The following is a 25,723-nucleotide window of genomic DNA, read 5'->3' as shown; positions in this document are numbered from 1 at the left end:
AGACTGGCTGGAGCAGAGGTTTGAGAAACACATCGGGGATCTAGACCCTTTTAAACAGCGTTGGTGCTACAAATACATTGTATGTTCTGTTTTAAATGATGAACGGCACTTTGCACAAGTTTTAATTAGATAGTTTTTTATTAATTATTTTAAGTAAATCGATTCTTTGCACAATTAAGCACTTTATTTGAAGTATATGTACAATTGTTGAATATGTAAATAAAGTGTTTTTAGCAAAGTCAAAAAACTCTTCTTCTGCTTCTCCTTTTTCTTCAGTGGAACAGGCTTGTTTGACATAAGGTATTGATTGATTTTCAAAAACATTAAAACATCGTAGTCTCATGTAAGTAGGGGGAATGTCTGGGATACACATTTAACAGTTTGGTTCCCAGGTTCATTGATGGATGACTGTCAGCACGTTGAGTTTTTTAATCAATCTCAGAGTCACGGATCAATCGGTAGTTTGGCGTTCGATTTCTAGAGTTAACGCATGCGCACAACCTGCCCTTCCTTTCTGCTAGCTTCTCCGCCATGGCGCCTATTGTAAGTAAAGTCGCGTGTTAATTAATCCACCCAAATTGTGTAATTTCGGTTGTGAAAGCCAGATTAAACAGTCGGGACGAGATGGGAGCTTTTGTATAACACCCATGGTCCGAAGAAAGGCTTTGTGCGTTGCTCTAAAGTGTTTTATTAGCACATAGGTGGCCTATATATGCGGGTTAGCTAACGTTAGCTTCATAGCTTCGGAAGGACTAGCTCACCACGTTGTTTTGTCAATGTGGCCGTCCGGAGCACTGTGACACATATTTAGTTTAACAACTTGAACAAATGGTGTAGTTGTAGAAGAGACTTGTATTTCCCGCTAGCGAGTTAATAGTTGTGTTGTTGCTTGGTCACCTGGACGCTAAAGCTGGTGGTGTGGCCATGCGGAAGTCTTGAAATGTAATAATCAGAAGTAATTATGTTTTAAAATATGTTGAAGTCAACAGCAGGCCTACATGGCACAGCCATAGAAGTCATAAACATACTCTTTATTTGCAGGGTGCCTATGGGTGCTGAACATATAAAAACACTTGTGTGGTGTTTTAAATGAAGGGCTTGAATGGTTGGTAACATATGATCTCTAGTCATGCATCATATGATATGCACCATACCTTGAAACGTCAAACTACTTGTTTTACTTGAACATGGGTGCTGAACATATAAAAACACTTGTGTGGTGTTTTTAAATGAAGGGCTTGAATGGTTGGTAACATATGATCTCTAGTCATGCATCATATGATATGCACCATACCTTGAAACGTCAAACTACTTGTTTTACTTGAATGTGTGCCCTTGTGTAGGAAGAGAAAAATACATTGTGAAAAGTTTAGTTCTGCCACTTCAAGTTGAGTGTTTTGTGTTTTATTAAGCAGAAAAAGCAGATCACCGGCAAAGGTGGTAAGAAGAAAAAGCAGGTCCTGAAGTTCACCCTGGACTGCACCCACCCTGTGGAAGATGGTATCATGGATGCAGCCAACTTTGTAAGACACCCTCTTTAGATGTTCTCAATGTGCAGCTGTGATGTGTAGCAGTCTTTATACCACTAATAAGATGTCTGCTGACTCGCCCCAGACAAGAAGAAATTACACTTCAATATGAAAGTCTTAAAATATGATTATTAATCGCCCTCGTGAACATGTGATATTTGCCAAAACATTGCTGATGAAGCATTGAAATCTCAGAATAGTGTACAGCCGCTCAGTGATGTGAGGTTTTCTCTAACGTGTTGTTCACAGGAGCAGTTTCTTCAGGAGCGTATCAAAGTGAATGGGAAAGCCGGTAACCTGGGTAACGGTGTGGTCTCCATCGAGAGGAGCAAGAGCAAGATCACAGTGTCCTCTGAGGTGCCCTTCTCCAAAAGGTAATCAGGCACTCTAGTTACCTAGTTATATGGTGTACTGCTTTGTGGACATTTTATAAACTGAACTAATGAGTGGTGCAGGGATTAGTCCTTAAATCCTGGAAATGAGTCAGCATTTCACCACTAAATGAAATAAGACCTGTGGTTGAATCAAGCTGGAGAGAACACATTTTGTCCTACAACATAAGCGTGTCAGTCAGCGTTTCCGCCAGGGGGGCGTCTTGCCGTCATTTGACGCCCTTATTCAGCTCGGCACGCCCTGAACTCGAGCCGAGGGCGTCCAAAAATATTAATAATTCGAGAGAAGATCGAGAGTTTTTATCGCTTGAAATGACGACAAGGACATCCATCTGTTGGAGGGGCAAAGGAGTCTGGTGGGATTATTTTCGGAGTATTGAAGATAGTTTCCCCGACATCGAAGGTGCCTGCTACAGGACAACACAGAACGTGCGCGATGTGGACGCGATGAGCAGTGCTAGTGGAGCACGCGCATGAGCTGCGAGCACCAGAGTCTCGCTGTGGCGAAACTGAGGCTCCGTGGTAAACTGTGGTAACATGAAGAGCCGAAACAGCCGGCGCTTTAAGAGAGCCGAGCCAAATGATCCGGCTCACTAACGTAAAAAGACAGTATCTATAAGGGACGGCTCAAGTCAAAATTCAAGCACCCATCCCCCCCGCTCTCGGGGTGGACACCCTCTCAGCCCTGGTCTAGCGGAAACACTGATGTCAGTATATACAACCCACTTGTGAATATCTGAAGCTTCATGAGTCTTAATAAAGGCGGTTGCTAATAAGTCACTAAACTTCACTACGTCCAACATTAGCCACCTTTAGCTAAGCGGGAGTGATGCACAGCCGTATAACCATGACGTGAATTGCGGTCGAATTGTCCAAAAATCAGCTCCTCTCGTCTTTTCCTATCCACTATTCCTTGACTTCTGTGTGGAACATCACAGGGTTAAGGAATAGTGGATAGGAGAATTATAAAGGTCTTAGGAAAATATGACCAGGCTTCAAGAGAATCCGACTACACTGACACTATCGGACTTATTTATGATGAGCCAGAGGAAGCTATGAATGTGCGTCTGCTGTGGGGAAACTACAGTTGTCTGTACAGAGGACTACTGTAAGAGCGCATAAAGACTTGCACCGTGTGTTATAATGGGTTTCATGCCGGCTTTATGAACGTGGACAACAGTGAAAAATATACTCTTTATTACCAAGATCTGAATTGAAATAAAAAAAGTAAAGTGAAACTTATTGTTGTCACTCTCCCCCTCTGGTAAATAAGTATGAATCCACATGAATCCCTATAAGTATGATTGTATGAAAATATTTTTTAATAAATAAAATTGTATTTATTATAAACTTGTTAGGCCTTAACCTATCACTATGTATATCACCATTCAAACATAGACATTTTCAGAAAACCTACACAGCTCTGTGAAATGCTGACTTTATTTGATCATTTCAGTAAAAAAGTTAAGTTCATATTTCGCCTTTTGATTATTGTGGTGTTGGACGCCCTTAACCTGTTAGGCCCCGAGCCTGTTTTTCAGGTCTCAGGCTCGAAAATGACATTCCCAGAACAAATGACCATATCTTCCCTTCTAAAAGGGTTAAAATAATAATCTTTTTTCTCAAAGTAATGATAAACCTGTGAGTTGGATGTAGAAAAGTCTGAATCAATATAGATGTTTTTATTTTAAAGAAAATTCAGATTGAACATGGTAAAAAACTGTAAATTGACCGTCCAAAATATATTTTGTACTTATAGTGAAAACTAACCTTGGATGATGGGTTAGTAGACTAAAAGCTTTAGGAATCCAAAGTACAACATATAATAATTACCCTGTATCAAGATTGATGCAAAACAAGTGATATTTGACCTTTTTAGACAGATTTAGCAAAGAAAACCTCTTCTGGGGCCATTTGGGTGGATTTTCCTTATCTCTGGCCCCCCTTGTTCGATTTTGACATGTGACATCTCTTTCTGACCGTTAGAGCCAATAGAATCCAAGGTAAATCGTCCCACACACACTCATGTTAAAAAAAAGGTAGCCTCTCTGCGCATGCTAGCTTGCCTTAGAGGGGAGAAATATCACTGCTCTGATATCAAGCAACGGAAAAGCTGTTTTATTGCTTATGGATTATCAGAACATTTCAAAGGGGACGCAGTCACATTGGATTAACCTATGGATTAACTACACCATCGTTTTTATGGTTTTAATGCCATTGAAGACCAGTTTAGACCAGACAAAGACGAAGGTAAGCCATGTTAGCGTTGTGGGCTACCTAGCGCCACTTGTTGTGATGTACGTTTTTGTTGATAACGTCGCGAGTTTGTATCTTTCAGTGTTGAGGTGGGCAGCGTTAGATTCTGTGTCTCCTTGCGATCATAAGCGATGTGTTGGATGTGCACCTAGGATAAGTAATAAGGGAGCTAGGAGTGATTATCGGTGCTGTAATAGGTTAGCATTTTTCGCTCAGGGGTCATTTAGATGCTTCTTATGAGACTTGTGTTTTGTTTTGGTAAAAATGGTTTGTATCGTCAGTTAGCTGAGATTATTCCCGTTAATCTGGTATAACACATTAATAGGTTCTTAAATATTAAGATCCCCTGAGACACAGTGTCGTGAAAAAAAAAACTAAAGTACCCGCCGGCGGGGACCTTCGGGCTTAACAGGTTAATAACGGCACCATGTAAGTTGCGCTGACAGGCGACAGAGGTCCACAGTTGCCCCGCAGCGAGGCTACCCCGCCCTCCAGTAGACAGTTCACGAGCTCAGTCACTTCATAACACCAAAGATGGGTGCACGCGCGCGCGTGCGCGCACGTGTACGCACGTGTACGCGTGTACTGCCCCGCCCCCTCGCACACAGACGGGGGAGAGAGATCTCTCGTCTGGATTGGAAAGATCGTAAATACAAAAAAATCAGTGTCATGGCAGTCAATCAGGACCACATCAACAACTCCTGATCCAGACGTAACCTTCGATACCAGCCAGCTGAGAGACACATAAACTCCAGAGGCTGAGTTAGTAACGCGCGTGTTTGGGACATGATTGCATATAAAGCCTGTAGCAGTATAACGAGGGGCTGGTTCAAGGTACGCCTGAGCCAGCCCAAACTATAAGCTTTATCAAAAAGGAAAGGCTTACATCTACTCTTAAATGTGGAGCACAAATTTGATGCTGCTTCATCAGAAAAGTAGGCTAAAGTTGCACGTGTTGTTGGGTTCCAGAAACCTTTATTGAAGGCTCCAGGGAGCTACAATATTGGCAAATTGTTAAAAAGATTGAGAGAAAATGTTATCCATCTGCTAACCCTAGCGTTGAACTAACTGGTCACGCAGGAGGCTGAACTATGGGAGATGTAGATAGAAATGTTGCTTATAAGTTAAACTTTTGGAGAGGAGAGAACATGTTGTTAGCCTTCTGCTAACCCTTTGTTGCAGCTGTGAGCTTCTTGCTGCGTCTAGCAGAAGCTAAACTATTAGCAAAATGTTCTCTTTTAAAAAAGAAACATTTTCCGCTTGTGTAAGTCTCTTTAAAAGGAAAAATAGGCCAACAAAACTGTCTTCCCAGCATTGTCTGACGTGTTATTAGACTTATTCTGCTTACGATCTGCCTACAAAAAGATGTCATGTTTACGCCATCTAGCTCAATGAATCCGAGTTGCACGCAAGATACTGTAAGCTATTTTGTCGAGTTGCCTCTTAATGAATGCTCTTTAATATTTAGTTAATTATTTAGTTTGAACATCAGGGAATGAGTTGTAAGGAACTGACCGATAAGGGCTCCATGCGGAAGAACACAACCAGGATATAGTAAAGTTTGGACACATCGGTCGGTAGGAATCTGGCCCAACATGTTCAATGGTCAGGTGTTTAATTAATAACTGCAATATCACTGCTACAATCAAAGCTTTAAACTGTAAGTGACATCCTTCTGAGTCAAGAAGCTCTTACAAAGGAGAGTATGAGAATGGCCTGCTGTGAATCCTGCTGATCTATTCATTTAGGCTCAACACATTAGTCCAACAATATAAGAATCTTCCAGGACCAAAGAACATTTTACAGGAAAAGGATTTGATCTAACATGGATTTGTCCTTCAGTTTGCATTATCAAGGGTGTCCATAGTTAGTTCACTGCATGGACAGCCCCAAATCTGTCTTCCAGAGGCTAACATGGGGTGCCTGCCCTGGTACTATATCTGAATATCCCTTTACAGACATGCTTTATGCTAATACAATGCACTATAAATGTGTTATTTTTGCCTAATATCTAAATGGATTCTTCATGCTTGGATGTCCATGGAGTTGCTTAGATTTGGTATGACTAAAAGCTTCTATGATTCTTGTCGTAAAGGTCCCATGTCATGGCCATTTCTACTGATCATATTTCCATTGTTGAGGTCTACTAGAATAGATTGACATTGTTCAATGTTCCAAACTCACATTGGTTTCTCACAGCATCTCTGTATAGTATGTGCATTCACTCTCTGTCCTAAATGGCTTGTTGGAGCTCCTGCCCCCCCCCTCCCTGTGAGCCCAGTGGCCGACAGCTAAACCATCCCGAACACACACACACACACCCGCACTCTGGCTGGGAGTTTGTGTGTGTGCTCACACACCGACTCAGAGCTTCGCCGCGTCCCGCCGTCTCAGGGAGGAGAAATCGGCGGAGCTGCAGCTGAGAAAAGATTGAGTGTGTGAGGAAGTCCGCGGATTGGTCGATTTGGACCAATCCACGGAGGGGTCGTCGTTACGTCACTTGGCTCCCTGAAGAAAATGTTTTAAAAAGAAAATGTCCAACGAGGCGTTCTGGGGCAGCACAGACAGGTCTTCTCTGTGTTAGAGTTTTACTCGCTACAGGGTGCACTTTGAGGGTTTTGACTCTGCAGACCGTTTACATGCAGAAGCTACATAACAACAAGGGGACGGGTCAGAACCAGAAAAGCATGACATGTGACCTTTAAGTTCTTGTTCACTTTATCTCATACATCCCGAACAGCCCCTTCCTTTTGAAAAAGGGACTGAATGGTCAGAGGTTAAACTACTGCTTTAAGATCAGGTTGAACTGTTTGAAATGAGGAACACTGTCTATTATCAATAACCAAAAATACAAATATTTAGTGAAAAACATTATCAATCCTCAGAAATTCAAGTATATATGAAATTGAATAACAGGAGGACAAATGATGCTACACTTGTCTGTGTACCTATTTTTGAAAGATGAATACAAGTAATTTGTCCCACGTGTTATCAAAGTGAATGTAACACACTGTCTGACTGTTCTGCAGATACCTAAAGTATTTGACCAAGAAGTACCTGAAGAAAAACAATCTTCGCGACTGGCTGCGTGTTGTGGCTAACACCAAGGAGAGCTACGAGCTGCGCTACTTCCAGATCAACCAGGATGAAGAGGAGGAGGAAGATGAAGATTAAATATACAATTAATCAGTTTTTGTACATTTAAATAAACGTTGTTTACAGTACAGAAGGCGTGTCCCGTTGCCTTGAAATGTTTTTCATCACAGGAAAGTAAAAAACAACCTGGCTCGCATGTTAGTAATCTTAAGATTTAACTGAATGAACTTTTACTAGTCTCTTGTCTTGTTTCATAAACTGCTTAGACATTAAGAGTACACTACTCAGTGAGTTAGGTCAAATAAAAAGCAGTACAGCTAGAATTGTTTTGGCGCTCTACTGTTAAAGGTGGGGTAGGTACGTTTCAGAAACCGGCTCCAGATACACGTTGTTATATTCCATGGAATGCTCTTAACATCCCGAGAGCAATGAATATCTGAAGTGCTTTGACAACAAATCCATTAAAAAATGTCATCTGTGGAAGCCGTAGCGCTGTAAAAAGCACGACCAATCATCTGAGCCGGCTAAAGTAACTGGATGGCCTACCTGCCTGTCAGCCTTCCATCTGGGCACAAACTTATCTCGTGCCCTCATTGGTCATGTGCGCGTTCCTGTGTGTTGGAGGAGGGGCTCTGTGAGGAAGTGGCAGATTTGTTCCGGCTGTGTATTTTCAAATTCTAGCACACTCAAGCTGGTTTCTCTGAAATGACCTACCCCACCTTTAAGCATGAAGTGACCATTTGGGGACACCAAATCCAACTTCTGTGCTAGAAACTGATCACTTAAATATATCATTCTCCAGTGGGACTGTCAGACGACTGTCATGACTAGGGTCGCAAAGGTAATCAAATTGTGTCATTTTGAAATGAGCCGTTCCAACTGATTTCGATTGAGCGGGTAACATGAGCACAGCCCTCTGTGGATGTCAGCATGAGCAAGAGAAAGGTATGAGGGAAATCGTGCTGTCCAAGAAAAGTGGGAGAAAGTATCTTTTCACAATGTTGAGGATGTTTGCAGACCATTGCTGTAATGAAAGTAAGCAACTTGAGCCGCCTCTGCGGCCCCCTGGTGGCCAGTACATAAATGATGAAGCCCCCACCACCATCCAAGTTGCATCCCTGCTGTAGGGGGTGTGGTCAATAGCCATGCCTAAGCAGTGTGCTTGGTGCATGTGATTGAGGAATGGCATGGATATTCAAGTGTACTTGAATGGCATCGGTTTGTTTTAGTCAAGATTATGCTAAAATATACTTTACCCAACTAGATGTAAGTTCCCTATGAAGAGCCAATTTTACAACTAATGACTGGTGGCATAGGATGTTAAAGACCAAGGACAGATATGTAGACAAATCAATTCACATGAATCTTTATTTACCATTCAAATGAAAAAACAAAGTAACCCATTTCACCATTAAAAAAAAGTATTTATTACAGGTATGAGGAAAACACCTCTGCTGTTTTTAAAACAAAGACATGCCTTAGTTTCCAGAACACCTCAAGACATGAACATGTACATGAGAAAGATTCTGTCCTGCTTCTGGAACCAGCTAAGCGCTGGAATAGTTAATTGAGCAAAGACAGATCTGGCAGACAAGAGGTCTTGGAAGGACTGACCAGTGCATTCTTGATGCAACACTGACCATAACAAAAGGAATGTAACCATCTAATGGAGTGCTCCAAATCCTGATTGTAATGTGTGGCAGCAGCACACCGCTCGTACACTGATCCGCTGAACAACACAAACAACACTTCCATATCCTGAACAAACGCGTAGAAAAAGGCACAGGAATGGAAATTGGTCTTTGAAAAGCCCTCAGTAGGAAAAGACTGAGAGTCCTGCGGTGTAGCACCTGTAAATGTGACAACTTTATATACTGCAACAAAGAAAACAACAGAACAAGACATGAACGTTTGGCTGTTTAACAAAATGGAGAAGGGTTTTTGGCGAGCAAGACTCAAAAGGTGTGAGGTGCTTTGAGCCAACTTCTGCAGGTAGACTCGAGGTGGAGATATGTTGACCATTCCTTGAGAGCTGGTGGACTATCCAGGGAATCTGTCAGTCTCCAGCCCGTGTTCTCTCATTGCAGTGTCCGAATTGGTGCAGGCAGTTTGCTGGTAGTTGAGATGTGTGGGTATCCTCTCCCCCCAAACTCATCCGTCCCACTTGTAGACCAGCAGAGACAAACAGGCGGGCCATGCTCCGGGGGATGAGGTGTTGCTGATGGAGGTCCAATCAGATTGTTCGGGGGTTGTACTCTGGCAGCTTTTTCAGTCTCTCCTGTTCCTGCTCAGTATCCTGCCTGGCAATCACCAGAGAGTGACAGTAGCCCATCATCACCTGCAAACACAACACAGCTCAGATCTTGTACTTAAGTAAAAGTACCAGAGCACAGAGTGCATTCAAAATGTTCCTCAAGTCAAAGTAGAAAAGTATTCTCATCAAAATATAGTGAAAGTAGCGACAGTAAAAGTAGTCCTTGTGCAGATTGATCCATTTCAGAATAATATATATGATATGTTTTATAATGATTGATCATGAAAGTGTTCTCAAAGCTGGTAAAGGTGCAGCTAGTTTGAATGACTTTGTATACTGCAGGGTAGCTGGTGGATTTACTCCAGGTGGAACTAAAGTCTGATTCAACACTTGGTTAGATTTCACATCATTCATCCAGATCTGTAAAGTAACTAAAGGTATTAAATACATGTAGTGGAGGAAAAGTACACCATGTACCTCTGAACAAAGTAGCAACACATTTAAGTGCTCAAGTAAAGTACAAATCCGTCAACATTGTACTCAAGTACAGTACTTGAGTAAATGCACTTAATTATTTTACACCACTGAAACACAACTTGTACTAAATGAACATCATGAATTCTTCTTTAGCAAAATGTTTACCGAGTTAATAAATCTAGTTCCAAGTAAGGTCATTTTCTAACAGACTTCTACACATCTGGTTGTATTTGTACCACTAGTACACTGCCCCCTGCTGGACATTATGCAGAATGTAGCTTCAAGGGATATCAAAAATAGCTTTGACGAATACAAAAAAAAATAGAATATTAAGGCTAGACCCTTCCTCTAGTGGCGTCATCAGCTCAACACTTTGATATGGCCAGCAGTATTGTTTCTGAACTAATTCCCTACGAGCCTCAGTACATTCTACCACCATCAGTGAGATGGTGAACATTAGTACCTGCATCAACCCAGCACAGCCTCACAGCTGGATGACGGAGACTATAAGGTGGTTTAGAGGAACGTTTCATTTGGAACCCTCAATGTGGACCTTATCCACATTGAGGATAAGGTCCTTTCTATCTGGGAGTACTCAGTTTGGACATTTTCTTAGTGATCTGTTTGATTGTTTTCCCCTAATAGGAGCTGACAAGTCCAGGTACCTGCTCGATGTAGACCCCATCCAAGGTCTTCACCTCCTGAGCGGTGGTGGAGGACTTGGGTTTGTTGTCTCCATATCCCTGAAGGAACAATTTTAAAGTAAAATCAGCACCACGGCCAGTATTATCTGTAAATAAGTTGGAATGAACATTGTGTCCAGCCGTGGCCTCAGGTCTTACCAGCTCTCCAAATGTGGGCGAGGGGCCCCAGCTGATCGTACTCTCATCTGCAGCAATAATGATGCTGCTCTTCCTGGGAAACACAAACACACTCATTCAAACTCTACACAGGAGGTCAAAATTATTTCTGCAAATCCATGTAGAGCAAGTGATTCCTTTGAGGGTACCTACACTTTAGTACAAAAACGTTCCCTTGCCCATTACATCTCTAATTGATATACTATCATATATATATATATACACACACACGTCTCTGTTACTGTAGTATAAGTCTATATTTCTGTTGCTGCAGTATTTGGTCTTTTATGGAACATTTTAACTTATCCAGAATATATATTTTTTTTATTTGTGATGTGTCTTTTCTACTGTAGATGTGTTTATTGTTTTGTTTTATTATGTTTATACTATATTCCACCTTTTAAATTACAATACTAAACACACTGCTGCTGTAACAAAGGACATTCCCAATTTGGGATCAATAAAGTATCCATCTATCTAATAATATTATCATCAGGACAGATGTGAAGCTTTGTGGATGTTCTTTTAGGTCCAGACAATAAAATGAAAGCTCCTGAGGCAGAGCGGAACAGCTGGAAGGGTCCGGACTCACCCACAGGACAGGCTGCGGATCTTCCAGCCACACAGATCCTGCACAGCTTTGGGGTACATGGTGGACTCTCTGGAAGTGTTTGTCACTCCCCAGAAAAACAGCCCCCCTGCAAATAAAAACCAGATCAGACATCTCAAGTATAGCAGCACCAAACAGCATTTATTATAGAGCTGACTTGGAATTTAATATAAAAAGCCTTTGCCAAAGTGAAGTCATTTTCAAATGTGATGGTTTTAAGGTTAGACCCCAACGTCACTGAGCCCATCGGAGAGACTGTGTCTGATGATCTGCCTACCCATCTCACTGACAGCGAAGGAGCACTGGTATCCGCTACAGATCTGAGCGGCGCCACGTCCAGGGAAGTCAAACAGTTTGACGAGCCGGGGCACCATCTCGTCCTTCTGCTCCGTGTGCCCCAGCCGGCCGTAACCTCCGAACCCCCAGCTGAACACCCGCTTCTGAGAGTCCAGCACCAGCTGCAAAACAACACACGATCAATCATCCCATTAACATTTTATACAGAAAGCAAAATAACACAAATTTGTCTCAGGGAGCTGTAAAGATTGTAAACTGTCCTTACAACCTTGCAATAGAAAAAAACTCCCCACAAAAAAACAAACAAAAGGGTGGATCAAAATAGAGAGACGGATATAATTACAACATAGAACATACTATTGTGTTAAAGGAATGGTATGCTCATGACACTTATTTTTAAATAATTATCATCCGATAAAACAGACCAGTCTCTGCCAGTCTCTCTTTTTTTTTTTTTAATCCGATGACGTTATCAGTGATTTTAAACTGATTAATTACCGAAATAACATCAACACTGTGGGCGGCGCCATTTTACCGGACGTGACGTGAACCATGCGTTTGGTTTCGAGGACACGTTGATGTTCATGTTATTTACTGTAGTTACTCTCTTCAAATATGCCTCATTGTATCGCGAAACATTGCCACAATTCTGATAGGAACAATCCACGGAATGCTCGGTTCCATCTGTTGCCAAAAGGTAAGCGTAGGAAGTACGTTCGGAGGCAGTGGCTAGCGAAATGTGGCCGGCCCGAACCGAAAGATCCACAGGCGCATGTATGCAGCGAACATTTCAAGTTTCCGGACGACTACTCTGAGAGTATGATAAAACATAACATGGGATTTATTGAACAACCATTACTTAATGGAGATGCAGTACCATCGGTCTTTCTGGTGTCATCACCGACCAGGACACCAGTTCGGCCAGTTGAGAAATTGCCCTCTGCAAGTGTGAAGCGACGGAGGACCAGAAGTAGTGCTCGGAGTAAGAATAAGGTATGTTATAGCGCATTTCCATTGCAGCGGGTAGCCCCGTTTAAACGTCCTTTATCGTCCAGGCCAGGCCAGTTTTTGGTGGCCTTTCCATATAGCGTAGTACCGGCTAGTGGGTATTTTCCCCCAGTTTTTCCGGCCCCATAAAATCGTGGTTCTAGGGCCAGGGACAACGAGGCTGAGTATGCTAAACTAGAGAGGGAATCGCTAGCAAGGGTGGTACTACATGCATACATATCTAGTCATCAAAATCATTGTATGTACTAAGTAGTACTAAGTAGGCTCGAACCTGTATGGCTGAATTCCCCCATCCAATCTCTTCATATTGCTCAAAACTTCTTCCTCGGCTGACGAGTCCGAACTCAAATACTCCATGTTTACAAAGTGAACGCATGGATGACGTCACGACCATCACGTGACTACTGAAAATGGGCAAAATGGCAGCGGCCTGACGGAATATACAGGTTTTGATAAAAAAGAGCTATAAAATCATTATTTACCGGGGAATATCGCTGATTTCTTCAGGGTATGGTTTAAACATAATGTTTCACTAAATACTGAAGTTTTGATTAATTATCTAATGAGTTGAGCATTCCTTTAAGGATCATGGCATTAACTTCATCATGGCAATCAAGTCTTCTGAACAATATGATTTGGTGCTTAGGATCCTGATGAGTGTATTTCTCACTGTGTGGTTAGACCCGCAGGCCACGTCTCGGATCACCACGTTAGGCACAGGCATGACCTGGCCATCCTTGGACTTCTCGATGAAGATGGCGACACGGCGGGCGATGAGCTCACAGTCGAACTCGATGCGCTGGGCACGAGCGATGAACTTTCCATCACTGTTGTGACCTGCAAGAGAGAGGATGACTCGAGGTTAATATAATAGTATTATGTCTTGGAAATATTAATGTATATTATAATATGAATAAAACCACAATGTGTGAAACTAAACTTGTCAGTGGCCGGCGGTGGACTACCGGTAACTGTTTTTAATGACCTCATACACTCCTGAAAAAAAATCTTAAGACGAGGGGAAAAATGACAATAATTCGCATTTTGCACTAGTGGATCGTAACCAGCCGCGTTTCTCGTTTTAATGCCATTGAACAAAACTTTTGATCAGAACAGCTAAAGGTGAGCATATCTCCATGTTTTGCTACCTAAAGCTTTGTGTGGTCTGTATTTGCTTCCCCTGTCGCGAGTTCTGATCGTTCAGTGATGATCTGTGGAATCTCAGCATGTTAGCTAAGCTTGTTTGTGCAGATCCGATAAGCATATCGATCGATTTATATCTAGAGTTTTGTGCTAAGTGCGTTAGCATGTTTTCGCTCAGGGCTCATTTAGACGCTTCTTGTGAGACTTGAGGTTTTGTTTCGGCAAAAATGGTTCGTATCATCAGTTAGCCGAGTCTCTTCCCGTTAGGAAGGTATGACACATTCATCGGTCTTTAAATATTAAGAAGCCCTGAGACACCGTCGTGAAAAAAATCTGTTAAGACCCCACCGGCGCCGGCTTTCTGTCTTTGAACGTGGCAGGATTGTTGAGCTGCACAAGGCCTCTCGCACCGTCTCTGCCGAGGCTGGACGCAGTCAGACGCTCATTTTACATTTCTTAAAAGATCCTGAGGGTTGCGGGACAAAAAAAGTCAAGCTGTAAACCCAAAAACAATTCACCTGCAACAGAGTCCGGTTGTTTAGTTCACATCAGAGGTCTTAGACTGCGTTCACGCCAATCCAAACGAAGGTGTTCAACGCTCGAGGGTTCGATTCGACCGGACTATACAAGACTGGTGTGATCGCGACCTTGAACTTTTGATCAGCCCGTTTGAGTTTGAATGCAGTTTTCAATAAATTGCCTACTCCATTTTGAAGCTCTACTTACAACCTGGTTACAATCCACCAGTGCGAAATGGGAATTCTTGTAATTTTCCCCGCGGTCTTAAGATTTTGTTCAGGAGTGTATCTTTGACAGGCAGGCGCTATTACCAATATGTCAACTTCTGTAGTAAATCTTCAAATAACTGTGCAGTGTATACTTCCACCTTTAATACCGTCATCTGGCTGCTATTTCATAACTGCTACGGGTACTGGATGTGTATTTTGTAAATTGTGTAATTTCTACTCATCTGTAATACTTTTATGGATGGTTCTTAATTAATATGAAGCTATCTTTGGCTCTTTACTTGCTGTAATGTAAATGTTTCCTAAAGAATAACGGTATTCTGATTTGTGCTAAACTTTGTAAAACTGTCATCAACTTCTGATATTGGCACAAACATCTGTCTAACTGCTCACTCAGCTACTCTAATGGCGCGTTTCCACTGCAGCGGGTAGCTCGCTTTAAGCGTGCCGAGCCGTGCGGGGCCCGTTTTTGGTTGCGCTTCCACTCGGCCTAGTTTTGGCCCGGGGCTACTTTTTCACCTTTTTTCTGGCCCGACTAAATCGTGGTTCTAGGGCCAGGAACAACCAGGCTGAGTCGGGCTGAGTATGCTAAACTAGAGAGAGAATCGCTGGCAAGGCGGCTACAACATCAAAATGATGCCGAAGTAACAACATACTGATACCGGTTAGTAAAAACCATGAATTAATGCTTTGACAAGTCTGCAGACAGACGGCAGGCGAAAAAACCTTTTAAAATGTGTGTTTTCTAAATGTAGCTTGGCTAAGCTAACGCTATATATGCTCCGACCGTCCACACTCACAGCAACGGCCTATACAGACATAAATAAACCAGCGACTGTATTCTCCATGACACAGGCAGTCTGTGGTTTGTACTTGTTTAACTTTTGTCTAGTTTCTGAACAGATATGAGGAGCTGTGAGCTCTGAGTGCTAAGAGCTAACGGCTGTGTTGTTTTTCTGGGGCTCTCATTGAAGATGACGTCACGGCTCCACCTACACTGCGTTACTATAGTAACTACCCCAGTTCCTAAACTGTAATGGAAGCGCAGCATTAAAGTGAGCCGGGCCTAATAAGGCCTAACCAAACCGAGCGAGGCCTGCAGTGGAAACGCGCCAAAACACTCTTAACAAAGTAGCGTTAGTCCATTGTTAACGTACCCAGCTGTCCGTACTCGGGGCAGCCGAAGGAGTACAGGTTTCCTTTGCAGTCCACCACCATGCTGAACTCAGCTCCACAGGCCACCTTCACCAGGGGCTGGCCATTGTAGGAAATCTATAGGAGTGAGAGAGAGACTGTAAGACAATAGAGAGGGCCCTAACATGACTCCTATGAAGTATCCGAGAGGTAACTGCATTATTATAATGCATCTCAAAACACTTCTTGCTTTCCCTCTGATGCAGATTTGTAGCCATGTCAGAACTGTAACAGTGAATTCCTGCCGACTCGGTGCACAGTATGAAGACTGACGCACTTAAGGCAGATCTAAATTTCACAGACACAAGCTCTACTCTGAAACTGTTAGCCGTCCTCACTGAGCAGAGGATTCAACTGCGCACATCTTACAGCGTCAGACGGATGTGTCCCTCACCAGGATAATACATGTTTGGATGCTTTGAACAATGATTGAATGAGAAACAGTCTAAATGCACATTTTATCTTGCATGTATGTTATAGCATAAGAGATGTTCTTCGGTTTTATAGCATATTGCGACCTGTTTCTGAAATCTTTTTTTCAGTGTTTGTACGGTGTACTATAGTGTTTTAAATGTTTCGACATTTGTATTATGATAATGTTATACGTGACAAAACTAGAAGCTACTCATGAAAAGGGTTTTGGACTAACAAAAAAAATTCATCTTTGGGCAAATGTCATTCTTTCCCATCACATGTTCTCACCACACTGAACAACAGTTTGCAGCAACAGTTCAGATCATAGATTATCGAATGTGTGTGTGACGGTGGTGGCTTACCGGTGCTGGGCTAAGCACTGCATCGGTCTGGTTGCCCTGGCCGAGCTGACCAAGCTTATTCTCACCAAAAGAGTATGCAGTGCCATTCTCTGAGGAGGAACAACATCAGCAAACATCAACGCTCACATTCTGTCTGCTGCTGTTCACAATATTTTCATAGCAGTTAATCCTGAATATAACTTCTGTTGATGTCAAATGTCAACCAAACACATTTTGTGTGGAATTATCACAAGTCCAGAGTATGACGGTTTTCATTCCAAGCAATGACCAATCAAAAGGAACCTGTAACAATGGTGGCTCCGCCTACCTGTGAGTGCCAGTGTGTGGTTGCGTCCACAAGCTGCAGCAACGATCACCTGATCAGCCAGGGCCTCGATCAACTTGGGAGCCTCCAGACGCTTGGTGTCTCCGTGACCCAACTGACCTTTCTCATTACGACCTGCAAATACAGAAACCAAGAGCTCTGATGGAGAACCAATCTACACACTCACTCATAGTTACAGACAGCCGTGTTTGCCCGGTATAATGTCATACAGTTTATGGCTTACACCAGTGATTTTTCAACCACTCCTGCCGTGGGAAACTTCAGTTTATCGGTCCAAAAATATTATTTAGTTAGTAGTAGGGATGCTCCGATCGGCAATTTTGGGGGCGATCGCCGGAATCAGTATCGGCCGATACCGATCGCGCAGGGCCTAAATGGAAGATTTAAACATCACTTTAAATCTTCCATTTAAAGTGATGTTTAAATCTCAGTTAATGCTCATTCACTGGAGCTTCCACAAACAACAATCAACTTAATTATTACATTCAAATGATGTACATTATTCAAGTTTACATTCACTTTGGAGAATAACACGGGAGAAATTTTTTCTTTTCTCTCTCTCTCTCTCTCTCTCTCTCTGCTCAGGGGGTCCCTCTTTCAGTATCTCATGCAGCTCACTGATCCAGTAATGAGTGACCCGACAGTGAAGAATAAATATATTTATAACTAGTTTAGCTTGTTCCAGAGGTAGATAAAATAGCTAAGTGTGTTAGGTCTAACTCTTGTGTGTTGCTCCGCTCACCGGTCCGTCACAGCGGCGGAGCTGCAGGATTTCTGCTTCACGTTGCATTCCGCTATTTTATTGTCTTTTTCGGACACCTTAAAAAACTGCCAGACCGGTGAAGCCATTTTGGCGAGCTTATTTTGACACAGAGAAAAGAAAAGTGTGATGTATTTTACGTCATGCGATCGGCTCTCCCAATCGGTATGTTTAGAGAGCACCGATCGATCGGTAGAGAGTGAGTATCGACCTAGTTAGTAGTTTAGTTATTTAGCTGCAAATAAAATGTAACAGTTCCATGGTGCTAAGCAAGCTTTAACGTTAACTCCAAACGAAACACTACAAAACAAGAACACTGACTATTTTGTTCTCCTGCGTGAACAAACTCAGAAACGGTTCACTTCCATGAGGAAAAACACAAAGAGAGATCTCTCCAAGCTACTTAGGAGCTGAACTTGTAGCCAAATCGAGAGACATGTCTATCAATTATAGTTATATATGCTGTATTAAGCTACGATGTGTTTTTTGTTGTTGGTGTGACGCAGGATTTCTTTAATTATAAAAATGTACCGTTGCTCAAAATAAAAAAACTGGCGTAGTGTTTTGCGTGTGAAGATAGTTGTGACCCGAGTGCAGCATGGTACTTACCCCAGCTCCACAGCTTGCCCTCGGTGGTCATGAGCAGACTGTGTGCAGCGCAGGGCCCAGCCACCACACAGCTCACCTGGACATCACTCAGGCAGCCGTAGCGGTGAGGACCCCACAGATTCTGGCCCAGGTTGCGAAAAGCAGCTGGAAACACAAACCACACATCAAAACATGACACACACGATGGGAGAATCCTTCTGAGAGTGAATACGAGTGAGGCTGCTGGGTCTGGTACTAACAACGTGTGCTAACCAGTGACTGATGTCATCATTGACACTTTAACATACCCCTGTCACAGGAGTGTTCCTCCCAGCTTCAAGACAGCCAATTTGGTCCCAGCAGTCTCCAGTCCAAATCACCCTGTGGCCCTCACACCGATGAGGCGCTTTGAGAAACTTGTTCCCAAGCACATCCAAAACTACCTCCAGCAGGGATGCCAACTCCACTGCACTCACACGTCTGGCATTGTAATCACACATCAGAATGATGTTTGTTGATTTCAGATACATTTCTGAAATCAACAAGAAATGTAGAGTGATGCAGAGTGTTGTACTCAAGTACTACACTCTGCATCTTGAGGTTGGACTCAAATAGAACTTGTATTTTATCATTGCATGTTATTTCATTCCTTGATCATTGTGAGAGAGGAAAGAGAACTTGAAGCCCTCATAATACTTCAATCAAGCCTCATAATTACCATCAAGGTTCAGAGTTATTCTGTCTTGTATAAAGGATTTTGATGTAAAGGGTTTCAGAAAGAACTGAATGTGCACTCATTCCAATAGTACTGTGGTGTCATAGTTCATCTGTTACTTGAACCAAGTTAGATCACCCACAGTCTCCATTCTTTTCAGGACAAGCTGCTCTCACACTTCCACAAGAAGTGCCAACATACCCAACTAAACATTTATATTAAAGTGCACAAATAATTATTTGAATGTTTTTGGTACTTTGGCAGTCGCAGCATCTAACCCATCTCCAAATGGTCTTTGTCTATGCAGCTGCACTCCACCCCCCTACTTCAGTCTCAACAAAGCAGATTTATCAGTATGTCCCAGAGTGGAGAGAAAGGATGGAACCAGGCAGAGTAGAGCGCGCCCCAGGCATCAGCTGGACTGTTGGGGGGGGGGGGGGGGGTTACGGGGACAGATCATGCATGCATATGAAAGAACATTACTGTCACAATCAATTCATGAGATCTTACTGGCTTTAACCCATTTGTGGCATGTGCCAAGCAATCTGAAACAAAGAGACATGTACACCTAGCATATCCCTTATTTCATCCAGTGCCGCAAATACGCTGGATGGAAAATGTATTGATTCTGTGTGGCTGTACAGCATCACACATTATAGCTGAGTGAGGGGTCAGGTAGATAACAGAGTCAATGCTTACATTTAATATCACTACACTGCATCCCAACGAACAGAGGACCACATTAAGATCATACAGGGTGGTTAGAGTTCTTTTTTCGTAACGTTCAGTCCAAGATTCATTAAAGCAACTCTTCATTCTGTTGAAGATACACCTTTCTTTCTGAGACGGAGACAGTCAAGGGAAAGCGCTGGAGTATGGAGATGGTGAGCTCAGCATAAAGACAGGAAGCAAAGGATCTGGCCAAAGTTTAAAATACTCATCCAAAGTTCACCATTTACCCCCAAAGATAAAAAAGTGTTCAAATTGTGTTTCTGTTTTACTACCGCATGGTAACGGTCACATTTCTATATTTTGTTTTCTACAGCAGGTAGTCTACACCGAGAGAGTACAGCGTCACTCACGAGACACACGTTGAATCCTTTAAATCAGGGCCCAAACAGAGGAAAGGCTGTACTGACGCCATTTTTTTTAAATCTGGGTCGAACAAAACTTGAATGATATTGCTTGAAGGTGAATTGGCTATTTGAAAATGGCCTAGAGCATACCACAGGTATGTGTCCTACTATAGACCCAATCAGCTATTTGATATAGATATACATTTAAATGCTCTACCTTGTTGTTTAGGCACCTCCTTTCTTCCAATCAAATCCCAGTTGGTTGCTCCAAAGATCAGCAGTTGACCTTTTATCTTTGAGCAATCAAGTTTCTGTGGAAAAGACAAATGAAAGTCAATAACAGAACAACCTCATGCAGCTGCCTAAACTCAGATGGCAAAACAACTGTATCTAAATGACAGCACGTGAGATTTCATGAATGAAACATTCTGGGATTTGGAAAATGTTACTTTGCTCATCCTGATTACAATGTTTATGGACATTATTTCCATCCATTTATGTTCCGGAAATCTAAACCAATTACAGTTGAAATATATGAATTCATTTATCAATGTAGAGCAAGTAACTGACCTTCTACAATCATATATAAATAGTCTATCCTTGTAGACAAACATAAGATAGCTTTAATAAGAACTCTTCCTGCAGAGGTATCCGCTTTTATCCGAAAGCAGATAAAGGATAAATCATTTAAGAAAACTAAATTCCATACCAAGGGTCAGAATGTCAAACATAACAAAAACACTAATAGACCTACATGTGCAGAATATTAAAAACAATATTATGAGGTACTCATTAAAGTATCATGAATACTGAATGAGAATGTAATGTTTGGTTGTTAACAACTTATTTTCTCCAACAGGAATGGACATACTTAAATTGGTTAAATATGTGTAACGTACATGTTTAAATTGAAATGTAATGCTGCCCTCCTCTAGTTTTCAGGAAGTGCATCAAACCTACTATTTTCTCTTTGACGTCGTCGGCCACAGTGACAGGCTGCAGGCCGGACTTAGCAGGCTTGCCAGGTTTCTTGTTGTTCTCCTGTTCGAAGTCAAAGTCCTCATCACTACTGAAGTCTCTCTCTTTCCTCTTGCCGCTGGTCCGCTTCTTTTTCACCCCACCATTCCCTGAGACATCTGTCACCTTCTTACGGGGCATTTTGTTATCTGAAGCTGGTTGTGGGAAAGACACAGGAGTTGTAGATTATATAGAGTAATAGTAACAAACATAATTAATGTCTACAAAAAAGTATTCATGTTGGAAAAATGGAACAACAATGTGAGACAATGAAAGAAGTGGTTTTGTCTCTGATATGCCAACATCTAGAGGTTCCACATGTACACAAAGAAAGAGGTAATATTACATAAATTGATTTGAAATAAATAACATTCAGTCTTTTCCTTTTTGTTAAATTAACTTTACAAACAAGACCACAGTTCTGAATAAATGCTCCTAACATGCACACACGCGCGCGCACCTAAAAGAGTAACGATACTGTGTGTCTTTAAATAGACTAACGTTCAAATGAGCAGGTTTACTTTATTTACATGATCCAAGTAGCCATTGTAACCTCAATTTTTAAGAACCCGTCATAAGAATGGAGATTTTGGTACATTTTATCAAAATGTAATTCGCTGTCTAATGAAAAGCTAGTGTAAACTATCGGAAGGATAGAAAAGCCCACAGCAAACTAAAACATTTACCGGTGACCGTCTGCTAGCTAGTGTTAGCTGCTAGCTTCATTAAGCTAAGCTGCTAACCACTGACGTTCTTTGTTCACATAATGGTTGGGTAGCAAGCTACGTTAGCTGGCGTGCTAACGTAGAACATGGGACGTTAGTAAGTTAGCGGCTAGACAAACGAGCTAGGCAACGGTTGTCTGCTATAGAAACATAGCAGTTTCTTAAAAACAGACTGAAATTAAAGTGTTTAAGATGTGCAGTGGAGTGATAGGCTTCATTAAGCTAACATCACCTCGCCACTGTAAGCTAACAGGCACTCTCAATAAAGATATGGAAACTAACGTTACAAGAAATGATGCTACAACACAAACTTTTTCAATATATTCTTGGTTAGACACGTTTTAACTTTAGCGTACGTACAATCTCTTCGACTTCGACAAAACATGTTATTTGTAAATTACATAAAGCTAAGAATACATATATGTACCGGTGATTTCCTGATTCAGCAGCTCTCTACCCGTCTCCGGTTTGATTGATTTGAACAAAAGAAGCTGCAGTCTGCTTTCACACCACGTGGTTTGCATTAAGTATTCACACAGGAAACCAAGCACTCACCAATTCTTGCAGCTGGACCCAGAAACAATCAGGGAGTGGTGATCACTCCCTGATTGCGAACTGTCACAGAGAGCAAAAGCGAACTGTCACAGAGAGCAAAAGTGAACTGATCTATCATAGACAAGATTCTGAAAAAGTTTTGGCCATTGAAAACAATTCTTATTGAGTAACAACCACTGGCATAAAAAAGGAACAACACCTGGAACAAAGAGAATGTGACAACAACACTGTTCAGCTTTCTACCATCAAATCAAATCAAGTTTTATTTATATAGCACATTTATAAACGATTTTTGTTCGAGCCAAAGTGCTGTACATAAAATAAAAATAGCCTACAGTAGAGACACTTTACAGCAAATACAACAGCACAGATTGTTCAGAACATCAGTATGAGAAAAACGACACCCTCTATCCTTAGACCCTCTGTCCTTAGACCCTCACATCGTACAAGGAAAAACTTCCAGAGAAAACCCACAGTTTAAAGGGAACATGGGAGAAACCTCAGGGAGAGCAACAGAGGAGGGATCCATGCACTCTCTGTGTCCAAACGTTGGAATCATTATTATAGAAGAACAATAAACACTTTTTGCATTCCAGTGTATTTTTATTAGTCAAAGTTTTAACAGAATTATATATTTAGATCTGTTCGATGAATGTTCAAAATAATAATACGCTTAGTATACATTTGTAAAAACCTTACATTTATTCTAAATAAAAATATATATTTTCAACTTGTCTTTCACTTACCCGTCTCAAGAAAGTGAAATTATTCAATAGTTCACAATAGATTAGAAAAAAGTTGCATTTTATAATTGTATTTGCATTTATTTATCTAACCTGTTTCTCAACGTTATAAAAGATGCACCTCAGTGGAGCTACAGTATCTTCACGCAAATGCATGTTAACTGATTAATTTTCAAATTGTACATTATCGAAGTTGCCATTGTGTGAAGCTTCAGTGGTTAATTTCACAAATGCTTTGCCAGAAACTATCAAGCTGACCAAAACTAAAGAGCCATTAAAAGGAACCCTGGGGAAGCAGTGAAAATGTGAGGAAGACGAGGTAAGGCGTGTGTTTAAGGAATTACATTTTCCAGACAGTTGCACACTTCTCAGCTAGTTGCAAATAACCAACATGAAGCTTATCATTTCCCTTTTCTACCAAAGACAAACCATTTCATCCTCATCAATTCAGAATTACAATCTGCCTCAGTGCATGGTTTCCTGAGCACTGGAAGAGGCGTTTGTAGCAGGATGGGACTTCTTACATCTGAAATCATTCTATGTCGATCTGAACTTGTTTGGTCATGTATGTTCTCTGTAAAAAAATACCCAATGATCTGAGAACTTTGTCAACAGTCAAAAGTAAGCTGAAAACTATTATTTGGTTGTGTTTTTTCATATATATTTTTTGAACATAATGTATTTTAACTGTTATTCTTTTAATTATTTAAATGTAATTGATCTGATTCAATTGATCACCAATTAATCCCACAGACTGTCAATCATTTGATGTCACTTTATTTCCTGGACGTTTCACTTCTCAGATCCTCATCAGAAAAAAATACATACAGGCAAATAGTATGGAGCTATTTCAGGGTCATAAGTTTTGATCATTAAAAAAAATACAATTTATTTGAAAGTTCAAGTTTTTATCCTGAACTTTGAAAAATACAATGATTTATTCAAAATAAAAATAAGTATTTGAAATCATTTTTCAGGTTGAATATTATTTTGATTCAGTTCAGCAATTTTTTTGAATAAAATATTTATTTTCAGATTTCCCTTTTATACATATTTTGATATTTGAATCCTTATTTTTTTCAGTTGCAGATTTTTCGTTTTCAGATTCAAAACAATTATTTTTCAGTTTCAAATCTTGTTTTTTCAGGTTTCACATTGCTTTTCACCTTTAGATCGTTTTTCACTTTCAGATCGTTTTTTTTCGCTTTCAAACTGTTGGCCCTGATGTTGCTTGAGGGGGCGGGGCTTAGCAGACTCCGCACAAAACAACACAGACTATAACACCTCTACTATATATATATGCCGTTAAAAACTGCGCAATATATACCTGGCTGCTAAATCCGCAGAACTGTTACAGGGTGTGTATTATGTAAAATGTGTAACTTTAAAACAATATATAATTTATTTTTGTAATCTTTAATACTTTTTGTATGCATGCTTTAGGTAACATTAAACTGTCTTTGGCTCTTGTCTGCTGTAACAATGTAAATGTATGTCCCCTGTGGGACTAATAAAGGTATTCTGATTCTGATCGCAAAAACCAAGCCAATACTATGCTGCGTTCATGGAGCTACGTGGAAGTGGGGAAGGACAATGCTTAATTGCGGATAGGTAATTTCACATTCTAGCACAGTTTATTACGCTTATACCTTGATTGTTGCCAACTACGATGCTCAACAGCTCGCTTAACGGAACTTTGACGCTTTTTTATTTACCACCAATCACGGGAGTATTGTGTATAGAAAGTGTTGAGTTATATTTCTCGCGCTACCTAACATCCATGAAGGCAACATGACAGGGAGGCCTGCCACTCAGGATGCCAAACTACACTTTGGTAAGCCCCGCCCCCCAAGCAACATCAGGGCCAAAAGTCTGAAAGCGAAAAAAAGGGTCTGAAAGTGAAAAACGATCTGAAGGTGAAAAGCAATGTGAAACCTGAAAAAACAAGATTTGAAACTGAAAAAATAATCGTTTTGAATCTGAAAACGAAAAATCTGCAGCTGAAAAAAATAAGGATTCAAATATCAAAATATGTATAAAAGGGAAATCTGAAAATAAATATTTTAATTAAAAAAATTGCTGAACTGAATCAAAATAATATTCAACCTGAAAAATGATTTCAAATACTTATTTTTATTTTGAATACATCATTGTATTTTTCAAAGTTCAGGATAAAAACTTGAACTTTCAAATAAATTGTATTTTTTTGAATGATCAAAACTTATGACCCTGAAATAGCTCCATAAAATAGCTCCATAAAGGAACGGTGTAACATTTTCCCATAAATACCAATATCACACACTACAACACAGACTATAACACCCCCTTGTTGTTAAATACCAACCATGTGCAATATATTTTTAATTACATTTTCGTAGAGCTTTGACTTTTTTAGCTGAATAAATATTATAACTCTAGATGGTTTTGTTCAGCATTGCCAGCTTCACTGTCAAACTTTATAATAATAATAATAATAATAATACATTACATTTATAAAGCGCTTTTCCTGGTGCTCAAAGCGCTTACAAGCAAGTAAAACAAAATAACAACAAAAGTAGTAAGTGCTAAGCTAGGTGGAATA

At 41.0% G+C, this 25,723-nt stretch overlaps 2 protein-coding genes across 3 annotated transcripts; one reads left to right on the top strand and one right to left on the bottom strand.

Annotated features, from left to right (window-relative positions):
• Positions 1-446: 446 nt before the first annotated feature.
• LOC117544177 (60S ribosomal protein L22) lies at positions 447-7,406 on the top strand. Of its 2 annotated transcripts, none has more exons than XM_034213011.1 (4): positions 447-543; positions 1,413-1,523; positions 1,779-1,903; positions 7,207-7,406. In XM_034213011.1, exons 1-4 carry the CDS (start codon positions 532-534, stop codon positions 7,349-7,351), a joined length of 393 nt encoding a protein of 130 aa, XP_034068902.1. In that variant the 5' UTR covers positions 447-531; the 3' UTR covers positions 7,352-7,406. The 2 variants fall into 2 exon arrangements, with proteins under 2 accessions (XP_034068902.1, XP_034068903.1); XM_034213012.1 differs by having other exon boundaries at positions 480-543; positions 1,416-1,523.
• A 1,217-nt stretch (positions 7,407-8,623) lies between these two features.
• Positions 8,624-22,405, bottom strand: rcc2 (regulator of chromosome condensation 2). Its single transcript, XM_034213019.1, has 13 exons — positions 22,272-22,405; positions 21,063-21,274; positions 20,320-20,413; positions 18,333-18,476; positions 16,946-17,077; positions 16,639-16,727; positions 15,826-15,940; positions 13,450-13,616; positions 11,752-11,932; positions 11,457-11,562; positions 10,847-10,919; positions 10,670-10,747; positions 8,624-9,611 (listed from the first exon to the last, which is right to left on the bottom strand). The coding sequence occupies exons 1-13, from the start codon at positions 22,366-22,368 to the stop codon at positions 9,507-9,509; spliced, it is 1,593 nt and encodes a 530-aa protein (XP_034068910.1). The 5' UTR covers positions 22,369-22,405; the 3' UTR covers positions 8,624-9,506.
• Positions 22,406-25,723: the final 3,318 nt, after the last annotated feature.

Source organism: Gymnodraco acuticeps, unplaced genomic scaffold (genome assembly GCF_902827175.1).
Source record: "Gymnodraco acuticeps unplaced genomic scaffold, fGymAcu1.1, whole genome shotgun sequence".
NCBI lineage: Eukaryota > Metazoa > Chordata > Actinopteri > Perciformes > Bathydraconidae > Gymnodraco > Gymnodraco acuticeps.
This window is presented reverse-complemented; position numbering and strand designations above follow the sequence as displayed.